General features: G+C 44.3%; 1 protein-coding gene across 2 annotated transcripts in view; it reads right to left on the bottom strand.

The window, feature by feature from the left end:
- Positions 1-22,722, bottom strand: part of EGFL6 (EGF like domain multiple 6) — a 294,169-nt gene that overhangs the window by 4,963 nt on the left and 266,484 nt on the right. For both annotated transcript variants that reach the window (XM_036839972.1, XM_036839973.1), the window contains 5 exons: positions 21,215-21,337; positions 10,456-10,779; positions 8,922-9,002; positions 3,394-3,495; positions 627-892 (listed from right to left, as the gene is read on the bottom strand). In XM_036839972.1, coding sequence (XP_036695867.1) covers positions 627-892; positions 3,394-3,495; positions 8,922-9,002; positions 10,456-10,779; positions 21,215-21,337 — 896 coding nt within the window. The remainder of the gene's footprint in view (positions 1-626; positions 893-3,393; positions 3,496-8,921; positions 9,003-10,455; positions 10,780-21,214; positions 21,338-22,722) is intronic.

The following is a 22,722-nucleotide window of genomic DNA, read 5'->3' as shown; positions in this document are numbered from 1 at the left end:
CAGACCTGTGGTTGCCAAGGGGGAGGGTGGTGGGGAGGGAAGAAATGGGAGTTTGGGATTAGCAGATGCAAACTATTATAGAGAGGACGGATAAATAACAAGGTCCTACTGTAGAGCACAGGGAACTATATTCAATATCCTGTGATTTACCATAATGGAAAAGAATATGAAAAAATATATATATGTATAACTGAATCAATTTGCTGTACAGCAGAAACTAACACAACATTGTAAATCAGCTATACTTGAACAAAATAAATTTTTTAAAAAGTGACCTTCCAGTCTCCATTCATTGTGATAAGTGCTGGGCATAAAATGAATGAGCTTTCACATATTAAGGAGTTTAGAGCCTGGTTCGGAAGGAAGTTGGCGAGAGGAGCCTGACACACACCAACAGCTCATTCTCATAAAATGCTGATACGCACGCACTTGCCAAGTATTATCATTAGTTGTGCTATTAATTACCTCGTCTATTTCGCTCCAGAATATAAGCTCTTTAAGTGGAGGAAAGAGTCTAATTCATCTTTGTAGCCCCAGTGCCTAGGTACTTCAGTAAGTGTTTTGTTTTGTTTGTTATATCACTGAAAAAGAATGTAAATATCTCGTTTAATATGTTTTCCACTTACGCTTTTGGGAGTATCAATCCCTTGATACAGCTGAATCTTCCCCATCTTCCACCGTTCATCCGTGCTCCTGGTCTTCTCCCATGCCAGGGCATTATTACTGTTTTTCACAAACACTCGAAGTTTCCCTACTTTGTTTCCAGCCAGCCGGTAATGAAAGAGCAAACAAAAGTTGCTTTGGGGTTGCAGGTCGGGGAGGACAAGTTTCAAACGGCCGATGTCCTTCTTCTGACCTGCCAGGACCGGAACTGCCATATAGTAGCCAACAGCTTGAAAGAGAAGAAAAACCCACAGTTAATGAGGCCAATGTAAAGGGTTTGGCTATAGTGTATAAAATAGCTGTAAAAAATGAACGCTAGTCTCCTACAGGGAAAGCTGAAGTCCTTTTCATTTCAAACATTTAGGAACAAAATTTTCATGCTAAAATGGATTTTAGGGATCACGGGGCTGAAGTTCTTTGCTCTCCAAAGAAGGTAACTAAAAGTCGGAGAAACTGAAGAATTTGTTCACATTCACAAAGCTTGGTAATAGCAGATACGGGGCAGGAACCTAACTAAATGGTCTTTTAGCACTGTAGGTGACTTTCTGCTAATGGAGAACTTGTGTTCCAGAACTTTCCACATTGGTTGTTTGAACCTTGGAAGGCATTTCCCCGCTGAGTTGGTATGTATGATGGCCAGCTCGTTACGTGGGTCCACAGTGCGGTATTTAATCCACAACATACATGACTTTGTACTAATGGTATCATGGAGCTTAGCCACCATGTGTAACGTATCACTCCAAGTTCTGATTGAAGATGGCAGGAACACAGGTCACCTTCTGTTTCTAAGATCCTTTTCCCAAGTATTTTTTAACCAGTGTGGTGGATGTTTGCTCATCTCCAGTCTTCTGGTTGTAGCTTTGATGGACTTGGGCAAAACCTCTCATAGAGTGGGGTTTGAAGAAGTTGATAGGAAGAAAGAATTCCTCTAGAAGCCAGGAAAAAGACACGGTGGGTGGGTGAAGTCTTCTGCTAGCCCACAGACACTCCCAGGACCCAGGTTGACAATGTTTTGGTTTTCACTGGACCCAGAGACTGTCTGGTCTTCTTCCCCAGTCAGTGAGTTTGCCAGATTCAGAAAATAAAAATACAGGCTGCCCAGTGGAGTTTGCATTTCACACAAACAATATGTCTGAGATATACTAAAAAGTATGTGCTGCTTATCTGAAATTTGGCATCCTATATTTTATCTGGCAGCTCTTCTAGCTATACTCTCTTTTGTGACCCATTGTGGTAGGTTTCCCTTTCACGCCCAGCTCAAGCCCACTTTGATCTGTCCTTGAGATTTTATCCTTCTAAAAATGCTGATTCATCCCATGTTTCCTTTTTATATTTAACTCTGTAGGGAAGAACCAGCCCACCTAGAGATCTGATGGAGGCTCAGGAAGGGAGGGAGGACAATCTGAGTGATGCAACAGCTGAGAACCCCAGGGTCATTTCTGAATGAGGTGTTTGTAAATAGGGGACTTGGACCCTCTACCCTAATCCCAAGTTCTAAAAGGAATTTTTGTTAGGAGATATCCAGGTTTCCTGATTGCATGTAAGGGCTTGCAAGGAAAGACCTCGGGGGAGGAATTAGTCTAGAGGAAGGATCTACAAGAAGGATCTTTTTTTTTTTTTTTTTTTTTTAAAGATTTTAAATTTTTATTTATTTATTTATGGCTGTGTTGGGTCTTCGTTTCTGTGCGAGGGCTTTCTCTAGTTGCGGCAAGCGGGGGCCACTCTTCATCGCGGTGCGCGGGCCTCTCATTATCGCGGCCTCTCTTGTTGCGGAGCACAGGCTCCAGACGCGCAGGCTCAGTAATTGTGGCTCACGGGCCTAGTTGCTCCGCGGCATGTGGGATCTTCCCGGACCAGGGCTCGAACCCGTGTTGCCTGCATTGGCAGGCAGATTCTCAACCACTGCGCCACCAGGGAAGCCCAAGAAGGATCTTTTACCTGAGAGCTGAGCCTATACATCCCCAAATAAACAATTTGGTAAGGATCTGGATTTCCTAAAGGTATAACAGTTACCTCTAATTATAGACTCAGCCTTAAATGACCAAGATTCGATTTATGCTCCAAATGGGATCAGCCAGCCAAATGCTCTGCCCAAAAGGAAGTTAGAGCTCATCGACAGTATTTAAGTAGGCAGTGGAAAGCAGGCAGCTCAGAGCTTAGGCAGAGAAAAATCCAAGGTTAAGTGGAAAGAAAGAAATCCTCAAGCAATAGAAGGGAAATTCCAGTCCAAAAGTTCAGATTGCTGATGTGATGCTCATTACGGTTTCAATGCTCTGAGGTGTAACTCTATGAAAACTCCAGGTTTAGGCAGAGATCATGTTTCGTTTCCAGATTCATATCCCCTGCCTCCCAAACCCAAAGCAAAAGCACAGAGCACCACAGCTGGTAAACTGGGGAAAAGAAACAATTTCCTTCCCCCTTTCCCCAAATACTCTTAACCCTTATACGAACTCCCACATCTGTCTCTTAGCAGTAGGAGAGTGAATATGGAAGAGGTTTGCTGGAGAATCCTTTGCGGGGGTGGGTAGGTGAGTGGGAGAGGGATTAAGGAGGAGAATATATGCTGACCCAAGTCAATCATTCATCAGGGGAGACTTGGGAAGGTCTAAAAGTTTCCAAACTTTCAAACAACCCTGACCACACAAGTGATAGGAAAAATGACCCTCCCGTCATTGGAGCTCTCTTTCCCTGGGCCGTATCGCAGAACATGAAATAGTGAAATCTGAATACCATTATCTCGGTCAGCAGGATTCCAGTCGAAATCATCTTCTATATCCTGTTTCCAGTCACAGACCCCGTGGTCAAAGCTGCAGTCAACTGAGATATTTAAATCTGCTAAGAAAAAGGGTGCATTTCATCAACATTAAGATCATTACGAAAGGGAATTCCCTGGCGGTCCAGTGGTGAGGACTCCACACTTCCACTGCAGGGGGCCCGGGTTCAGTGTTCGAACCCTTGTCGAAAACTAAGATCCTGCAAGCCACGTGGCGCGGCCAAAAAAAACCAAAAAAGCATTAGGAAAATGTTTAACACTGGGAGCTTTGGAAGGCGATGCCATGTTTTCAGTTGCTGTCAAGAGTTTAGGGAATTTGGAGGACTTCCCTGGTGGCGCAGTGGTTAAGAATCCGCCTGTCAATGCGGGGGACATGGGTTCGATCCCTGGTCTGGGAAGATCCCACATGCCGTGGGGCAACTAAGCCCGTGTGCCACAGCTACTGAGCCTGTGCTCTAGAGCCCGCAAGCCACAACTACTGAGCCCACTAGCCACAACTACTGAGCCCACGTACCACAACTACTGAGCCTGCGCTCTAGAGCCCACAAGCCACAACTACTGAGCCCACATGCCACAACTACTGAAGCCCGCGTGCCTAGAGCCCGTACTCCACAACAAGAGAAACCACCTCAATGAGAAGCCCGCGCACCACAATGAAGAGTAGCCCCCGCTCGCCGCAACTAGAGAAAGCCCGCGTGCAACAATGAAGACCCAACGCAGCCAAAAATAAAATAAATAAACAAGAGTTTAGGGAATTTGGGACTAGCAGATGCAAACTATTATATATAGGATGGATAAACAATAAGGTCCTACTGTATAGCGCAGGGAACTATATTCAGTATCTGTAATAAACCATAATGGAAAAGAATATGAAAAAGAATATATATATATATATATATATATATATATATATATATATATATATATAAAACAGTCACTTTGCTGTATACCAGAAGCTATCACAACACTGTAAATCAACTATACTTCAATTTAAAAAAAAGAGAGAGCTTAGCCAAGCTACTCCACAGTATCGCTGCCCTGGCATCCGTTTTGTTTGGCACCACGGCCTGCGGGGGCCTCTAACAGGCACTAGCCCTTGTGCAAGTGCACGCCCTAGATAAGAGCCTGCAGAGTCACGAGTAAAAGTGAGTTCCTGATATGACTTCCCCAACAGCCCCTGTGATCGACAGTCTCCCCTGCTTCCCAGGGCCTTGCCCTTGTGCACTCCTTAGATAAGACCCCCTCGTAGCTTACCAAAACCCCTATTGTTTTTGTTGGAATCCAGCAATCCAGGCTTCGCCCAGCAACCCCAAAGCGCTCCACACATGGACCCTAATAGAGGCGTGTGCCCCACATCCTGCCTCGACTTCTCTCTGTGGCCCCTGGAGGCCTTGCCATGTAGTCCCCCAGGACCCAGAGTAATAAGCTTCTCTATCTCAATTTCTTTTGTGGGCTTTTGTTGAACCATGTGGCACCCAGGGGCTCTACTTAACGAATGTTAATTTAACAAATCCTAACAAGTGCATGGACTACAAGGCCAGTTAGTACAAGCTTTGAACCAGTGCCTCTGGTTACTTTTATGTAGATTGGGGTCAGCAATCTAACATCCTGGCCCACTGCTTGTTCTTGCAAATAAAGTTTTATTGAAACACACCACGCCCATTCATTTACATATTGTCTATGGCTGCTTTTGAGCTACAGTGACAGAGCTGACAGATGCAACAGAGACGGTATGGTTCACAAAGCCTAAAATATTTACCATCTGGCCCTTACAAAAAAAGTCTTGACCCCTGATGTCGGTGTCAGAAAACACCACTGGGAAAGAGGGGAAAGACTGAGATGCTTCTGATTCATAACAAATGCCAGCCTCTGGCTTGGATTTGGGGGTTTTGGCAGTTTATACTGAAGAATAAAGGACTGGCAAGGAAAGGGGAAAAGCTAAAGAGAGAAGTGGCAGCAACCGGTTGTTGACTCATTACGAATTGCAAAACATTTTCATGTACATTACATCATTTGATTTGGTTGTCACAAAAATTCTACAATCAGGCCCATTTTCAGGAAAGTAAAACTGAGGGTCATAAGTGATTTGGCCAAGTCCCCCAGACACTGAGGGCTGGAACTGGACCTGAATCCTAAATCAGACTGAAATCCAGACTGTCCGTCTGCACATATCTTAAGCCAGTACAAACACATGGCTTCTTCTCTCACTTTCCTTTCTTCCTAACCCCTATTTTTCCCTATTCCAGCAAAGATATTTTATTTCTAGTCCCAGTTTTAAAATTAAAAGATGGCAGGGGGATGGGATGAATTGGGAGATTGAGATTGACATATATACACTATTGATACTATGTATAAAACAGATAACTAATGAGAACCTACTGTATAGCACAGGGAACTCTACTCAGTGCTCTGTGGTGACCTAAATGGGAAGGAAATTCAAAAGGGGGGATATATGTATATGTACAGCTGATTCACTTTGCTGTACTGCAGAAACTAACACAACATTGTAAAGCAACTATACTCCAATAAAAATTAATTAAAAAAAGGAAAAATAAATAGATAAAAAGATGCCAGGTAATACTTGCTTCCAGTTTTCAATATTCTTTAGTGAGTGCTATTACTCGTTTGATAAGTCGATGTTAGCAGCCCACAAATAATGCAACATAAATTTTTCAGTTGGTTTATAACTGTAGTGGCACGTTTGTCCCAAACTCTCCCTTCTTCCGCATCATGTGGGACGTGGGGAATGTAAACTGGGGCAACCATTCCGCCAAAAGATAAAACTCAAGGCTTTGGTCTCACCAGCACCATATTTCATTTGTATAGCGCTTTAGGGTTTACAAAGTACTTTCAAATACATTCTCTGATTTAATCCACACCACCCTCCAAAACACATGCTGTTGGTGCCGCACCAGTACGTGTCGGCACGTTATGTTCCCTTGCAGGCACAGGGCTTCCTACTGCAAACACCACAATTCTCTGAGTGAGGGTATTCTCTGGCTGGAGCATGCTTCGCCCAAGCCAGGCAGACCAGAATACCAGGGAGCTCTTTCCCTGGGAGAGCTCTCAACCAGTGATGGACACGACTTGGTGATTAGCTACCTCTGCTTCCCTGCCTTTGGGTAGGACCACTAAGTGCTGGAATTGGACCTGGACCTGAAGTCAGATTGGAATCCAGGTTCTCTCCAGTCTTGTAGAGGGTCCAACTGGGATGGAGATCCAGTTGCCACAGTGGTGTCCCTCCCTGATTTTATGGCAGGCCAGGAGCACCAGGGAATTAACACCCTCCTGGGAGTGGCCTTCAATCAATGGCAGATGGGAGTTGGTATATAAATACCCCAGCTCCCTTGCCCCTCCAGTAGGATAATTCTGAGCCACGTGTTCTATACACTGACTCCCAGATTCCCCAGTTGGATCCAGCTCCAGGCACCTACAGTGGAAACTTGCTCAATGACATGTCCTTTATTGCCTCCTTCTCTTCCCTGGTCTCCAACCGCTGTTTCCTGGAATCACCGCCCACATAAACCACTTGCACACAAATTCTTGTCTCAAGGTCGGTTTTTGAGGAAAAAACAGCCTAAGACAGCACCTTAGAGAGGAGTGTTGCTCTTATTCTGACTTTACACATGAAAGCCATGAGACTTCACAAGCCTAAGTGACCTGCCCCAAGCAAACATCAAGTGAAGAGTTGGGGGGCCCACCTGAGTCTACTCATTGAGACTGAGCGCTCCGGACACCTTATTCAAAGACCTTTAAAATCAGAGGCATAAGCTAATAAGCAAAATTGTAAACTTGCCGTGTTTCATTGAGGATTATGGAAGAAAAAGTAAAGTAAGAAACCTGGTTGATTTGGGGATCCAAAGAGGACTCAAATAATTTATTAATGTCACTTAGAAGTGTAAAGCAGAGCTGGGGCAGAAGTTCCAAGCACCTAGAGAAGGTAGCTTATCCCCTGAGCTATAAAACATTTTCTTCCTAACCAGGAAAATGGGCAATAAGATGTTTGATACAGATAAATTTAAAAAGCGGAACACTAGGACATCTCTGGCGGTCCAATGGTTAAGACTCCACGCTTCCACTGCAGGGGGAGTGGGTTCGATCCCTGGTCAGGGAACTAAGATCCCGCATGCAGCAAAAACAAAACAAAACAAACAAAAACGTGCGACACTTAGGAGAAATATGGAAGAAAACAAGATGCCTACAGGAGCTGGGTCATGGGTCACTACCCTTGGAGAGTTTTTCGTAGAAGCTTCTCAGATTAAATTTGGAGGAGTGAAGTAGAGAGGTACTTTCTTCATGGTGGAGATTGTCCTATAAACTAAAAGGACAGAATTGGAGAAGTAATCACGGGGTAAACACAGAAGGAAATCCAATTAGCATAAGCTTAGGACATGTATAGTGGTAAGTGAAAGTTTGAAAAGGAAAGAGATCAAGGCATTCATATTTACACGAAGTAAAAGGGATACATATATAGGTAGGCTTTCCCCTGATGTCTGTGTAGAGACGCGCATGTAATTTGTCGTGGGTAGTGAAAGTGCTAAATAAACTCAGAGGAAATTAGGGATCATGCCTAAGAAATTCCAGATCATGAGGCTTTGCTAGAATGATCACAAAAATGGTCCCAATTTTTACCCCTCCCTGTGTCCACGCTCTCTGCAATATGACGTTGTCGTGCCTTCCCCAACTCTTAAGCCTGGGCTGGCCTTATGACTTGCCTTGGCCAATAGAGTATGACAGAAGCCATGCTGTGCCAGTTCTGGCCTAGACCAGGCCTGTGTGCCTCTGCTCTCTTTCTGGGAACCCTGCCACTGCCTCACAAGAACAAGCTTGGCTAGCCTCCGGGAGGATGAGAGACCCCATGGAGCAGGGCAGAGTCAGCCCAGGGGTCCCACCTGAGGCCCCAGGCCTGCGAGACAGCACGGCTAAGATGAGCGAAGTCACTGAGCGGGCCCACAGCTGATGCAGAGACGTGGGCGAGCCCCACCCAGACCAGCTCAGATCAGCAGAACTGCCCAGCCAATCCACAGAGTCACATGCAAAGCTAAATATTTATTGATATAGGCCCGAGGGTTTGTGGTTGTCTGTTACAAAGCGCTACTGTGGCAATAGGTAACTGACACAGGCACTTAGGGCCAGATTTTAGTACACGATGATATTCAGGTCGTGGGTCACCACGGGTTGGAGTTGAAGCAAATGAGTCATTTTCTGCCATCTCCATACATAATGATCCGCCTCACTTCTTTACTCTAGGTGTCAGGTGGAGAGGTGGAGAGAAGACAGCCTTACAGTATCATAATCATTGGTATTAATCACATAAGGACCTCCTATTTTCACACTGGCACTGGGTATCATGATGTAACGATTTTTCCCTTGGGTATTTAGGAATGAAGCAGTGATTCACACACAACCATCTCATCCTATGAAGAAATGAAAGGACCACGGGACACCGTGAGACAGTGTATACTCGGAAGAAGGCATCACTCACCTCTGTGTTCCAGTCGGGATGCTGTAGCTTTTCTTTGGACCAGAACCAGATCAACTTCACCCGCTTCGTTCACCTTAGGGGCTAACAATGAACACTTGATCAGTTAAAAAAAAAAAACAATAAAACCCTAAAGCCTCACGTGCTAAGAAGTTATGAATGAATGAACAAAGAGGGTTTTATCATATACAGCTGGCCCTCCATATCCATGGGCTCCACATCCACAGATTCAACCAACCACAGGTCGAAGATATTTTTTTAAAAATCCAGAAAGTTCCAAAGAGCAAAACTTGAATTTGCCTTGCGTGCCAGGCAACTATTTACACAGCATTTACATTGTATTATGTATTTTAAGTAATCTAGAGATTACTTAAAGTATATGGGAGGATGTGTGTAGGTTATGTGTGAATGCTGCACTATTTTGTATAAGGGACTTGAGCATCAGGGATTTTGGTATCGCATCAGGGATTTTGGTATCGCATCAGGGATTTTGGTATCGCATCATGGATTTTGGTATCTGTGAGGGCTCCTGGAACCAATCCCCCATGGATACCAAGGGACAACTATGTTCTACGGACAGAATAGGTTACAACTGTATTTCCCTAACATTTCCAAAGCATCCATATTGGTTCCAGTTTCCTCATGTAGAACATCTTTTTCCACAGGTGCGACCTAAGCATCACCCAAGTAACCTAAATAACACATCCCTTCTCACCAGGTTTTGGAAACATACTCTCTTGAGATTTTGACTCTATTAATGGAGATAATGTCATTGGTATGCTAGTTCTTGGACAGGTGGGGCTGAAGCTACTTTTCATTTGGTTAAATCCAACAGCCATGGAGCAGGAACAGACAAGACAAAATATAGAGGGAGCAACAGACGCCTGCTGAGAATGAAATGGGAAGTCTCAGTGTGAGGGATCCAGGGTGGGTTAACATGGAAACCACCCTGGAGGGGCCGAGGCTGGTGATGGGCTCTGCTCGGCCACCAGTGACAAGGGGCAGTTCTCCAGCTCATACAGGAAACCTAAGCTTAACCTCTCTATAGAATTTTCCTCCAGCTGTCTATCTTGCCTTTTTAGATCATAACCACACAACTCTGAAAATCTCCTTTCATTGAGTGCGCCTGTAAAAAGTGCCTCCACGAAGGAAAAAGGTAGAGCTAGGCAGATCCACCAGGGGGCGCTCTCTGGGGCCTGGGGGTGCGCTGCATGCAAAGCTGGGCGTCCAGACGGCCGTGCTGGCAGGACAAATGGGCTTCCTTGGCTGGGAGCGGAAAGAGGGTCTGCATCAAATAGGAAACCCCCCAGGCAAGGGGAAGGGCCTGACCCTCCGTGCGTCCCACAGCAGCAAATTGGATTTCGTATCTGTGGAAGACTAAGTTTCCAGACCTTATAGAGAGCCCTGCTTCTTAGGACTTAAAGCTGACCCCATCTTACTTAAGGCGTGAAACTGTCTTCCCTTTTTCTCTCATTTGCCAGGAGAAACTACAATTCACTTTTCATAAGATGTATAAATTAACAAAAGTGATACTCACAAAACACATCTCCCCGAAGGCTTTGCTGCTCCTCCACATGGTTTGCCAGGGCTTTCTCATCTCTTCTCTCTTCCTCCAGCTCCTCTTTCTTTCTCTCTTCATCCCTCTTTTTTTCTCCATGAGGGTTCCCATCTCTGGAAACGCTCTCTTCAGAGTTGAAGGGCTGCGAGTCAACCTTAGGGGCAGGAGTCCCCCCAGGTTCTGCGATGTTTTTCATTTTTACCTTCTTTTTCATGTTATTTTTGTGAGCAAGCAACTTCTTGATCCTGTCTTTGATGGTACCAGGTGCTCTGAGGAATTCCTTCACAGAATTTTCAGGGATAACTAAAACCAACAGTAAAAGAGAAGTTCCACATTGGCCAATAATTAGATCTCTCACAAAAAATGGAGCATTTAAAAAGCGTCAAAGTGCAGTACATGAATGCTTCCAGAATCAACACATATGAGGCTCAACCATTTGATATTTTAGGAAGAACTATATTTGCAGCTGTTTTAAGCAGTTCCAATGTTACGGTAGGATCTTAAAGACTTTAATTGTTAGAGGACAAACTTTCGTTCTGCTTCAGAGACTATGATAATGAAATACCTGCTCCTACCAAGCTAGGCTACAGATTCCAACGTGATGGATTTTCCAGGATCCGCTAATATTTCTGCTTTCACAGCGGTATTCGCCAAAGCTGCTGTTGCCCAGGTGGTCCTGTAATTTGTTTAACTGTGATATTCAAAGATTATGGCTAGCATTATGTTGAACCATATAAATTGCCAATAATGGGCCATTTGTGACCTACAGAATGGTGATTTTTAATTCAATGTATACATACCTAATTTTTCTTCCCTGTTCTCTCTCCCCTTCGAATTTCTTCACCTCAATCAACTACTATCAAAAGCTAAGTGAGGGCTTCCCTGGTGGCGCAGTGGTTGAGAATCTGCCTGCCAATGCAGGGGACACGGGTTCGAGCCCTGGTCTGGGAAGATCCCACGTGCCGCGGAGCGGCTAGGCCCGTGAGCCACAGTTACTGAGCCTGCGCGTCTGGAGCCTGTGCTCCGCAACAAGAGAGGCCGCGATAGTGAGAGGCCCGCGCACCGCGATGAAGAGTGGCCCCCACTTGCCGCAACTGGAGAAAGCCCTCGCACAGAAGCTAAGATCCAACACAGCCATAAAAAAATAAATAAAAAATAAAAATAAAGGAATTCCTTTAAAAAAAAAAAGTAAAATAAATATCCTTCTTTAAAAAAAAAAAAAGCTAAGTGATTTTACTTATTGCCTATTTATAGAGAGGCATCTATATTTACTGTTTTACATTCATTTCCTTTCTCATCACTAAATTAAATTCTTTTTTAAAATGCACCTTTAAATAGACTGACAGACATAGAAAACAAACTTATGATAACTAAAGGGGAAAGGGAGGGATAAATTAGGAGTTTGGGATTAACAGACACACACTACTATATATAAAATAGATAAACAACAAGGACCTACTGTATAGCACAGGGAACTATATTCAATATCTTGTAATGGGGCTTCCTTGGTAGCACAGTGGTTAAGACTCCGCCTGCCAATGCAGGGGACGTGGGTTCGAGCCCTGGTCCGGGAAGATCCCACATGCCGCGGAGCAACTAAGCCCGTGCGCCACAACTACTGAGCCTGCACTCTAGAGCCCACGAGCCACAACTACTGAGCCCATGTGCCACAACTACTGAAGCCCACGCGCCTAGAGCCCGTACTTCACAACAAGAGAAGCCACCGCAGTGAGAAGCTTGCGCACCGCAACGAAGAGTAGCCCCTGCTCGCCGCAACTAGAGAAAGCCCGTGAGCAGCAACAAAGACCCAACGCAGCCAAAAATAAAATAAATAAATTTATACAAAAAAAATATCTTGTAGGGCTTCCCTGGTGGCGCAGTAGTTGAGAATCTGCCTGCCAATGCAGGGGACACGGGTTCGAGCCCTGGTCTGGGAAGATCCCACATGCTGCGGAGCAACTAGGCCCGTGAGCCACAATTACTGAGCCTGCGCGTCTGGAGCCTGTGCTCTGCAACAAGAGAGGCCGCGATAGTGAGAGGCCCGCGCACCGCGATGAAGAGTGGCCCCCGCTTGCCGCAACTAGAGAAAGCCCTCGCACAGAAATGAAGACCCAACACAGCAAAAAAAAAAAAAAAAAAAAAAAAAGTCTACTTCAAAAAATATATATATATCTTGTAATAACCTATAATGGAAAAGAATCTGAAAAAGAATATATATGTGTGTGTGTGTATGTATAACTGAATCACTTTGCTATACACCTGAAACAAACACAACATTGTAAATCAACTATACTTCAATTAAAAAAAATACAAACAATATGGATAAGAACAAACTCTCCTTTGACCATCATCCTCAGTTCTAGAGCTCTCCCCAGAGCTAAGCACTGTTATCAGGGTGGAAAGCATCCTTCAGACTTTGTCCACACTATTCATTTTGGTTCACACAAATGGACTCAGACTCTCTGTACTATTTGACAGCTGCTTTTTTTATTCATGAATGTCTGGAGATACTGTCATGTTTGTATATATAAATAGTTCTACCTTAAAAAATGTACCTCTAGGGTGCTTCCTCATACTCCCCAGTGGATCAATGACCACTGGGGGAAAATGTTAGTGTAGAACTTGAGAGGTAGAAAAAAAAGGTCTTTTAGCCCAACATCTTTGTTTTGTAGATGAGGCAATTGGGCAACGTTAAATGACTTGCCCAATGTAACTCAGCTATCCAGGGGCAGAGCTAGATTTGAGGGTAAAGCAGATGAATGAGTCTTTTTCCAGTCCTATTTCCATGACATGTTTCTTCCTGCTTTAGGGTTAAGGGTTACTTTTCTCTAACTGCCTCAAATTCCTCGAGATCTGGAGTCTAAAGATACATGCCGCCTTTCTGAGGATCTAATAGTGATAATAAACAGTATTCAGCTACACACTACTACAGATAAAATAGATAAACAATAAGGAACCTACTGTACAGCACAGAGAACTATATTCAATTATCTTGTAATAACCTATAATAGAAAAGAATCTGAAAAAGAATATATATATGTATAAATACATATATAAACATATATATGAATCACTTTGCTGTATACCTGAAACTTATACAACATTGTATATCAACTATACTTCAATGAAAAAAAAAAGAATATCCAAACTGATGCGAAAAAGTAATTTAAGGGAATTCCCTGGAGGTCCAGTAGTTAGGACTCCACGCTTTCACTCTCGAAGGTCCAGGTTCAATCCCTGGTTGGGGAACTAAGATCCTGCAAGCCGCTTGGTGCAGCCAAAAAAATTTAAAAGTTATTTAAAAAGATTAAAAACCCCGACCTTTAAAATCAAATATATTGTCCTTTTATAAAACATCTAGGCATGTGCTAGTCTAAGACTAAGCAAAAAGGGTCTAATACCACTGAATCAATTCACTCAATTCTACAACCTGGATAGAGTTCAGAGGGAAATGAAATAAGGGAGTAGGCACCAATGTCAGTGTCCAAGAAGAATATTACAAAAAGACATTGGATTGAGTTTGTTAGAATATTTTTCTTGGCAATATTTTAATCTCTTCTGCTCAGTTCCTTCTCCAACATTTGGCTGATTCGCTCTGTACCAAAATGGTAGAAAAATAAATAAGAAGAGGTCCACAATATTTTGTGTAATCAAAAGGAAAAAGAAAAATGCTTTGAAAATATATATACTCCTAACTAATACATTGCTCTTACTTTGAAATCAATCTAAGGTTGTGATGACAAGAGGTACATTTCTCTTTTCAATGAAATGTCCTAGTTATTTATCAATGTGACAGCCTGTAGTTACAGGTTCGAAGCCAATGACTACTAATACAAATAATCCATCATTATTCATCTTCGTGAACTTCAGATGGCCTGTTTCAGCTAATCTGCCAGAAGTTGCATAAGCTCTGACTGTAATGTGTGTATATACCCCTTCCTCTGAAGGCTCCACTGCGCAATTCTGTCTACGGGTCTCTGATTCTTTTCCCAGGACCCAGCATGAAAAATTAACAGGAAATACCTATTCCCTGGAAATTTCCTTTATGCAGTCAGTAACCTAACACTGAAGACCTTTAATAAATAATGAGGAGAGGGTTTCAATCCACACCAGCCAAACCTAAACATCTGCCTTTGTTTTCTGCTTTGAAGTTTTGATTTTTCCTATTGAAAAAAAATAAGTCAAACCACCACAACCTTTGTGGTGCCAACAATTTCACTCCTTCAGTATGTAAAGAGCTGGGGCAAGGATAAAGCAAACTATGCATATGCATGACTATGAATGGATAGATTTGGCTGTATCTAGGTGTTGCTATTTCAAATCTGACACAGCTGATGACGGTTTCTCTTGAAAATTTCTTGATTAGCGTAACATCTTTTTGAGAATATACAAACGTGGGAGGAAGCTGCCACAGTAGGAGGATCTGGCACATTTGGGGATCTCAGACATAAAAACAGGGAATTCCAGAGTTTTCAGACTCACAGGCCAGTCTTCTGTAAACGAGGTTGACAATTTCTCTTTCGGAGAGATCTGAGATTTCTCTAAATATCCACTTTGTCAACAACTCTACCTACCTGAAAATCCTCACTTTGCTTAGAGAAGACCACTATGATGTGAGAACATCTTTCCCAGGAGGAACATGACTTTGACATTCATTTACCTGTGCCAAGTTCACCACATGATCTCCTATCACCTGTCAGGAGAAACTCTCCTCTCATCTGAGCTTTAGACGTGGTCTTGGGCGGAGAGGCTTAATCATGAATGAGGAACATACTGCACCGTGAGATGCAGGCATCAGGAAGGGGCTGGATAGGAGAGAAGCTGACCCAGGAGAGTTTGCTGGGGAGGGGTCCAGGAGAGGTGCCCACCCCAGAGGAGTAGCTGTGGGTCCCGGACACACTTATCCTGACTTCAGGCACACAGCCCTGGAGCCCGGTTTCCTGGGTATGACTCCCAAGTCCCCACACCTTCTCGTCCTATGTCCTCAAGCCCATATTTAACTTCTCTTTGCCTCAGTCTCCCCATTTATAAAGCTGGGATAAGAAGAGGGTATTTGTGAGGCTGAAATGAGTGAACACATGTCAATTACTAAGATTAGTGCCTGACATATATTTGGCCTGTGTTTGCTATTATTTTTAGATTTCATCACCAGAATGTTGAAAATCTTCTACTGAGTTAAAAAAATTTTTTCCAGGCCATACCTCCAAACTTCCGTTTATGTTATTACTGAAAGAAAAAATATTCAATGACCTGGTTGTAGCAACACCTATGCTCCTAAATATGCTCTGTATAAACTGAATTAATAATGACTAAAGCATATTCCTAATGACTAAAGAAGCCGCTTTCCAATGGGAACGATCATTGAATTTTGGTAAAGAAGCCATTACCACTATTACTCCTATTACTAGTGCATGGTTATTGAACATTTAATAATTCTGGGCTGGAGCTAAGCCCTATATGTGGATGTTTATTGATTATGTATGGATTATTTCACGTAATCGTCAAAACAATATTAAGGGCCAGATACTATTATGTATATTTTGCAGATGTGGAAACTGAGACACTGAAAGGTTAAATAGTTTCTTCTCAGTCCACAGGCAGTAGGCTAGGGAGCCAGGAATCAAGCCAAGGTAATTTGATTCCAGAAGCCACGCTCCTGGTAACTAAATGACTTAATGTCCTTTCCTAAATTGACTGGTACTACCCAAGTCGGGTAGTACTAAAGTTTTGATTTCCTTAGAATGACACACAGCTGCTGTCAAATTAAGACCAAATTATCGAACAGTGTATTATTAATACTAACATATGTTAGAACGGTAAAAAAAAAAAAAAAAAAAAAAAAAAACATACATCGACATTTAGGCTGCTTTGTCCTTTGGGTACAGATGGTGCATAAGGATAACTGACTAACTCCTCTTCTGTACTGCCACATAGGGTCTAAACTTTCCCCAAAACAATGAACTCATAATAAAAGTTGCTATGTTATTATATAATACAATTTACATGGATACAAATGTATTTTACAACGTAGCATCTTATAATGTTGGATGCTAATTGGATGCAATTCTCTCATTTTTGTATGACTTTTCTTTGCACATAAGGGTGGATTTTTTGGCCATCCTTTAAGCAATGTGTGTTAAGACTTTAAGATCAATTTTTAAAAGAGACATGGCTGTCTATTTTACAGAGAATCAATCGAAGCAGAATGGAAAGGACTGGGCAAGGAATACAGTGAATGACCCAAAGATAACTTTCTCTTGTAAATAAATATTCTGGCGAAAGACTAAAGAAATGATTCTGCTGCAGAAGGGATAGTAACAAAATGAATGATTTTCAGATATCAAACAGAACATTGTGATGCATTTGAGGTTTCCAAGAATCAGGAAAAATTTGTTTTACCCACCCCCCTCTACTAAGCTTAGAGTTAGATGGTCAAAGAAAAACGTAAAGTTTTCCTGACATAAGAAATGTTTGGGGCTGACCAAAATATACAAACAGCTCATGCAGCTCTATGTCAAAAAACCAAACAACCCAATCAAAAAATAGGCAGAAGACCTAAACAGTCGTTTCCCCAAAGACATACAGACGGCCAAAAAGCACATGAAAAGATGGTCGACGTCACTAATTATCAGAGAAACGCAAATCAAAACTACAACGAGGTATCACCTCACACCAGTCACGATGGCCATCATCAAAAAGCCTACAAACAATAAATGCTGCAGAGGGTGTGGAGAAAAGGAAACTCTCTTACACTGTTGGTGGGAATGTAAATTGATACAGCCACTATGGAGAACAGTATGGAGGTTCCTTAAAAAACTAAAAATAGGGCTTCCCTGGTGGTGCAGTGGTTGAGAATCCGCCTGCCAATGCAGGGGACACGGGATTGAGCCCTGGTCTGGGAAGATCCCACATGCCACGGAGCTACTGGGCCCGTGAGCCGCAAACTACTGAGCCTGCGCGTCTGGAGCCTGTGCTCCGCAACAAGAGAGGCCGCGATAGTGAGAGGTGCGCGCACCGCGATGAAGAGTGGCCCCCGCTCGCCGCACCTAGAGAAAGCCCTCGCACAGAAACGAAGACCCAACACAGCCAAAAAGAAATAAATAAATTAATTAATTTAAAAAAACAAAAACAAAAAACTAAAAATAGAACTACCATACGACCTAGCAATCCCACTACTGGGCATATACCCTAAGAAAACCATAATTCGAAAAGATACATGCACCCCAATGATCATTGCAGCACTATTTACAATAGCCAAGACATGGAAGCCACCTAAATGTCCACTGACAGATGAATGGAAAAAGAAGATGTGGTACATATATACAATGGAATATTACTCAGCCATAAAAAAGAACGAAATAATGCCTTTGCAGCAACACTGATGGACCTAGAGATTATCATACTAAGTGAAGTCAGACAGAGAAAGACAAATATCATATGATATCATTTATATGTGGAATCTAAAAAAATGATACAAATGAACTTATGTACAAAACCAAAACAGACTTACAGACTTCAAAAACAAACTTGAAAGGTGGGGGAGGGATAAATTAGGAGCTTGGGATTAACAGATACACACTACTATATATAAAATAGATAATCAACAAGGACCTACTGTATAGCACAGGGAACTCTACTCAATGTTCTGTGATAACCTATGTGAGAAAAGAATCTGAAAAAGAATGAATACATGTATATGTATAACTAAATCACTTTGCTGTACACCTGAAACTAACACAACATTGTAAACTGCCTATACTCCAATAAAATTTTTTTAAAAAAGAAGTGTTTGGGTTGATGTAGGATTTATAATTTCTAAACACTGGGCTACAACACTGAAAACGCGGGTTGCAAACGGCTACCCCCTTGCATGCTTAAAGACAGTGCCTTCATTTCGATGTTGATAACACACTGTGGTTTCAAGAGGGAGCAAATGATCGAGAAGGAAGAGGACACCAGATTTACTCTGGCCAGTTCTTCCTAATCCCTTTGATTCTTTGGCTTGCGGGCAGGGGTGGGTACGTGGAGGTGAGTTGCCCACTTACTGACACAAGTGTTTTCCCAAGGCACCTTTTTTTTCTCTGCACGGCATTTTTTTTTTTTTTTTTGCATTCACTTTTATAGGATTTCAGAGTCAAGAGGAGTTAGACCTTAATGAATATGATTGAAACTGTGCTAATAACAGTCACAGCCTGAGCTAACTTTATTGAGCGTCTACTATGTGCCCAGCTCTCTCCACCTATATTAGTTACCTCATTCAAATCTCGCAACGAACCTATGAGAGAGCTACCGGGAGGAAGGTGGGCTCCCCCAAAGTGGTTTACTCAGGAGGTGGTTCCAGGAGGCAGAAGTGGGGGAAAGGGCACAGTGAGATGGGAAGGGAGAAAAGTCGAAAAGGTACCTCAATGGGCAGGTAATCACTGTGGGTGACTGCGGCTCAGTCCTGCAGGGGACGTCTGGGAACCAGCACAGAACCCACCTCAGAACTGTTCCGCTGCACAGGGGAAGCTGGGGGATTTACGCACAGACCCCTGGCTTTCACTGCTTGAGGACTGTCCCCAGGGGTGTGAACTCAGGGGTGTCCATGGCACCAGGGCTCGGGGCATGCACAGAACTGTCCACTCGCCTCACTGAAATTAGGGGTCTCCAAGGGACTGTGGCCTGGCCCCTTATGAGCACCCACCACAGGACCACCAGGAGCCCCATTCTGGATAGGAGGAAACTGAGTTTAGAGGGGTGGAGCAACTTGCGAAAGGTCACAGCCAGCATGGGGCACAGCTCAGGTTCAAGTTCAGGCCTTCCTCGCCCCTGAGCCTGGGCTGTTGACCATTACATCACACAGCCTGAGACAACTGAGGCCGGAACAGACGTGTGCAAATTTGGTGGCGTGAAGGAGCCCTTGACCACTGATCCTATGTGGAAAGCTGACTTATTCCATCTCTTCTCTGAGGGCCTCTCAAAATTACGGCATCTTTCCCCCCATCCCACCCGTGCACAGCCCTGCACAGGCAGCCAGTCTCTCTCTTTCTTTGGATAAAGTTTCAGAAGGACACCATGGGCACATCTACACAGAGGGAGAGAAACCACAGAATCAACACTGAGTAGCCACTGAATCCCAACTGCAGCCCAAGGCGGGAGTCCCTCCCGGAGGCCCCGGTCCCCACTCCACGGGGTGCCCTGCTCCACTCTGAGATACCCAGTGGGAAAATCTGTAAGAGAGAATGCAACCCCACCCACTGGCCTTCGTCGGCTTTGGGAAGGCAATTTTATTTTACATTCGTCAAGATATTTATGGGCACAATGTCTGCTTTTCAACACTTTTTTTTCCCTTCCAGGTTAAATGCTGCCCGGTTCTTTTGGCAGTTCTTCATAGAATGTGATTTCCCGACTCGTTTTCTTTTCTTATATTCTTCTGTACCTCATCTCGTCCAGTGCCGCTGGGGTATGGTGAACCTTTTATGGGTGTGCTGCTCAGGTTCCGTCACGGTGTGGACCGTTCATTTCTGCCATCGCTGAGCGGCCGCTCTGTTGTGTCATTGGGAGCATCGGCCACATGCGGGCACGGGATGGGATGCAGGTCAAGGGACCGCTTGCGACCGTATTTATTGGAACACGTGGGAACGCTGCTAAGGGGCCTGTGAGAGAGCAGGGTCAGGGCAGCCAACAAATCCAGGCACGTGATGAGCCAGTGCTAAAAGGCACATGATCAGAGGAGAAACCTGGGTGACTAAACACAGCGGGACACGGTTGGCCAGGGGAGGGACGGTGCTGTAATCGTTGCTGGCTTGTCTTGGTAGACATTCCGGGGTCTCACCATGATCTCTAGTTTTCTTCTCTTTCAGGACGCACAGCAGGATTATATATATTTTTGCCCCTGATTCCAAGCTGAATTAAGTAAGAGCTGGTGGGTGACTGTCCAAGCTTCTTTCCATGCTGTGACAAACCCTACGGCCTCAGATTGATACCGTGGTACCATAAGACGGTGGGGCCTCTGTCAGCCTGGGTTCCTAAGTGACAACATGGAGAAGAAACGGCCTGACAACACTCTCCGGATATAGCACGAGTGACAAAGAAACTGTGATGGCTGTTGCAGCTGTCGACAGCAGTGACATTTTCTTGTTATACATTCGCTGTATCGATTTCAGAGTTTACCACCTGAGCACTGAGGAATTCAGCAGCAAGAACCACGGGACTCAGCTAGCCAACAAAAAAAGTGAATACAGGCTTGAGGATGATGATAAAGTGACGTCAGCTCCATACTTTGTTTCGGTTGTGCGTTCCGGAAAAAGTCATGATTCACATGTTTAAAAACCTTCTGGGGTTCTGGGCCACTGACAACTTGGGATTGCTCGTCACTGCGCCATAACCTAGCCTATCGCAAGCGATGCATTTGCTCAGTGTCACTTGTCCTCAAATTTTACTTTCGGTATTTGAAAATATGTTGTGACCAGCAGAACCTCCAGAACGCTTGCTGCACTTTAAGCACAGTGCCTATGGCTTCCGTGGAAATTGGAGATGTGGTCTGATTAGCCGAGAAGACAAGCCTGAGGCAGAGGTAAGTTCCCAAACACCGTGTGCACGCATCTCGCAGCCCCCCAACACACACACACACACACACACACACACACACACACACACACAAACACACACACATACACACAGAGGGAGGAACAGGAGGGCAACATGGAGAGAATGCTTTATGGGGAATAGTGAACACACCATGACCGAGTGTACTTACCAGAACACTGAAGTCCACTGCCTTTATATCCCTGCTTGCACTTACACTTGAAGGATCCTTGGGTATTGAGGCAATTGGCATGGAGGCTGCACGTGTGGGTGTCCGCAGCACATTCATTTATATCTGAAAAATGTGAACGGTCCCATGAATAATCCTGTGGTGACAGCACTTGCTGAAAGACTACCCCTTGAACTTGAGTAACTCCAGGGTCAACCACTCGACATTGCCAGTGAACGCTGTGTGGCCTGGGAGCCGAGGGGTGTTGAAGACTCCCGGGCCTTGGCCCAGAGCCCCGGCTTTGCCTGACACCCAGTAGGTAGGGAGCGTGTCTGCAGCTCGCCTTCCCCACCGCAACCTCACCTCCCGCTTATCAGCACTTCTGAAATCTCTAAGATGTCCAGGTGTGATTTCTGAACTTTTTCACCAGCCTAACTTAGAACTAAATAACAGTATCAGAAAATAAATTCTATACATGGAAGGGCTTGGAACTCCTAAACAACAAAGAACAAGATGGGCTAGGAACCGCTGACATCATCTGAAAAATCTGAACATTTTGTTCAAAGGCTGCCAGGAGCAGGGGTGAGGCTGGTCTGAGCTTGTCTGCTGGGTTTAGACTAGGAAAGTTTGCCAAATGTCACCCAAGTGAGAGCTTCCTTGGCCCTCTTCTCCCTCCGACTTTCTTTCTATACTTATCATATGCACACAGAATAGGCTATTGTTTTTAACCTAGGCACAAGGGGGCTCAGGTGCTAACCTTAATCACTTTTCAAATCACAAAGGTTTGTTTCCCCGGACAGCTCTCCACGTGGATTCCCACCCTGTCCAACGGCACCTCCCTTTAGGTATCAGGAAACAGGCTCCGAGTCTGTGACACAGCCCAGCTGCACTGCAGAGCTGGAGGGGTCTGGAGCGGCACATAGGATCCTAGCCCACAGGAAACGGGGGTTTTATGAGCCGGTCTAGGATGGCCTTTGAGCTTGAGGTAAGACCTATGGAGGCGTCATAAGACAGTTCAAGACCCAGGAACTGAGTGTTGCCCCAACACGATTACACAGGACACATCCTGGGCAGCTCTGAGTGTAGAATGGAAAGAAATCCTACTTTTTCCCCCAATGTTAGCATTCCATGTTATGCACACGTTTGTTACGTGCATATTATGTAAACAGGAATCTACAGGGAGCCCGGATGTCCCTTCACTGCAGGACAGGCCCCATCTGCGTCTATCAAGGGCAATGGGAAGGCGTCCAAGGGCTCCCCAAATGCCTTGCTCACTGAGACTTGGAATTCCTTCCCTAAGGGACAGGATCTTTTATTTCACCCAGATCAGGCGGATAGCTGAGTGATACCCAAAGCTTATCAGAGTGATCTTGGTGACCCTGGAAAGGGGCCGTGGAGCTTGAACGATGGAAAGGCTGAAGGAGGAGAGAGGAAACAGCACGTGCCTTCAACTCCTTTATAGGTTTTTCTAAAGCCACTCCTGAAGGAAACTTATGAACAGACCACTGAGA

Source organism: Balaenoptera musculus, chromosome X, assembly GCF_009873245.2.
Source record: "Balaenoptera musculus isolate JJ_BM4_2016_0621 chromosome X, mBalMus1.pri.v3, whole genome shotgun sequence".
NCBI classification, from domain to species: Eukaryota; Metazoa; Chordata; class Mammalia; order Artiodactyla; family Balaenopteridae; genus Balaenoptera; species Balaenoptera musculus.
This window is presented reverse-complemented; position numbering and strand designations above follow the sequence as displayed.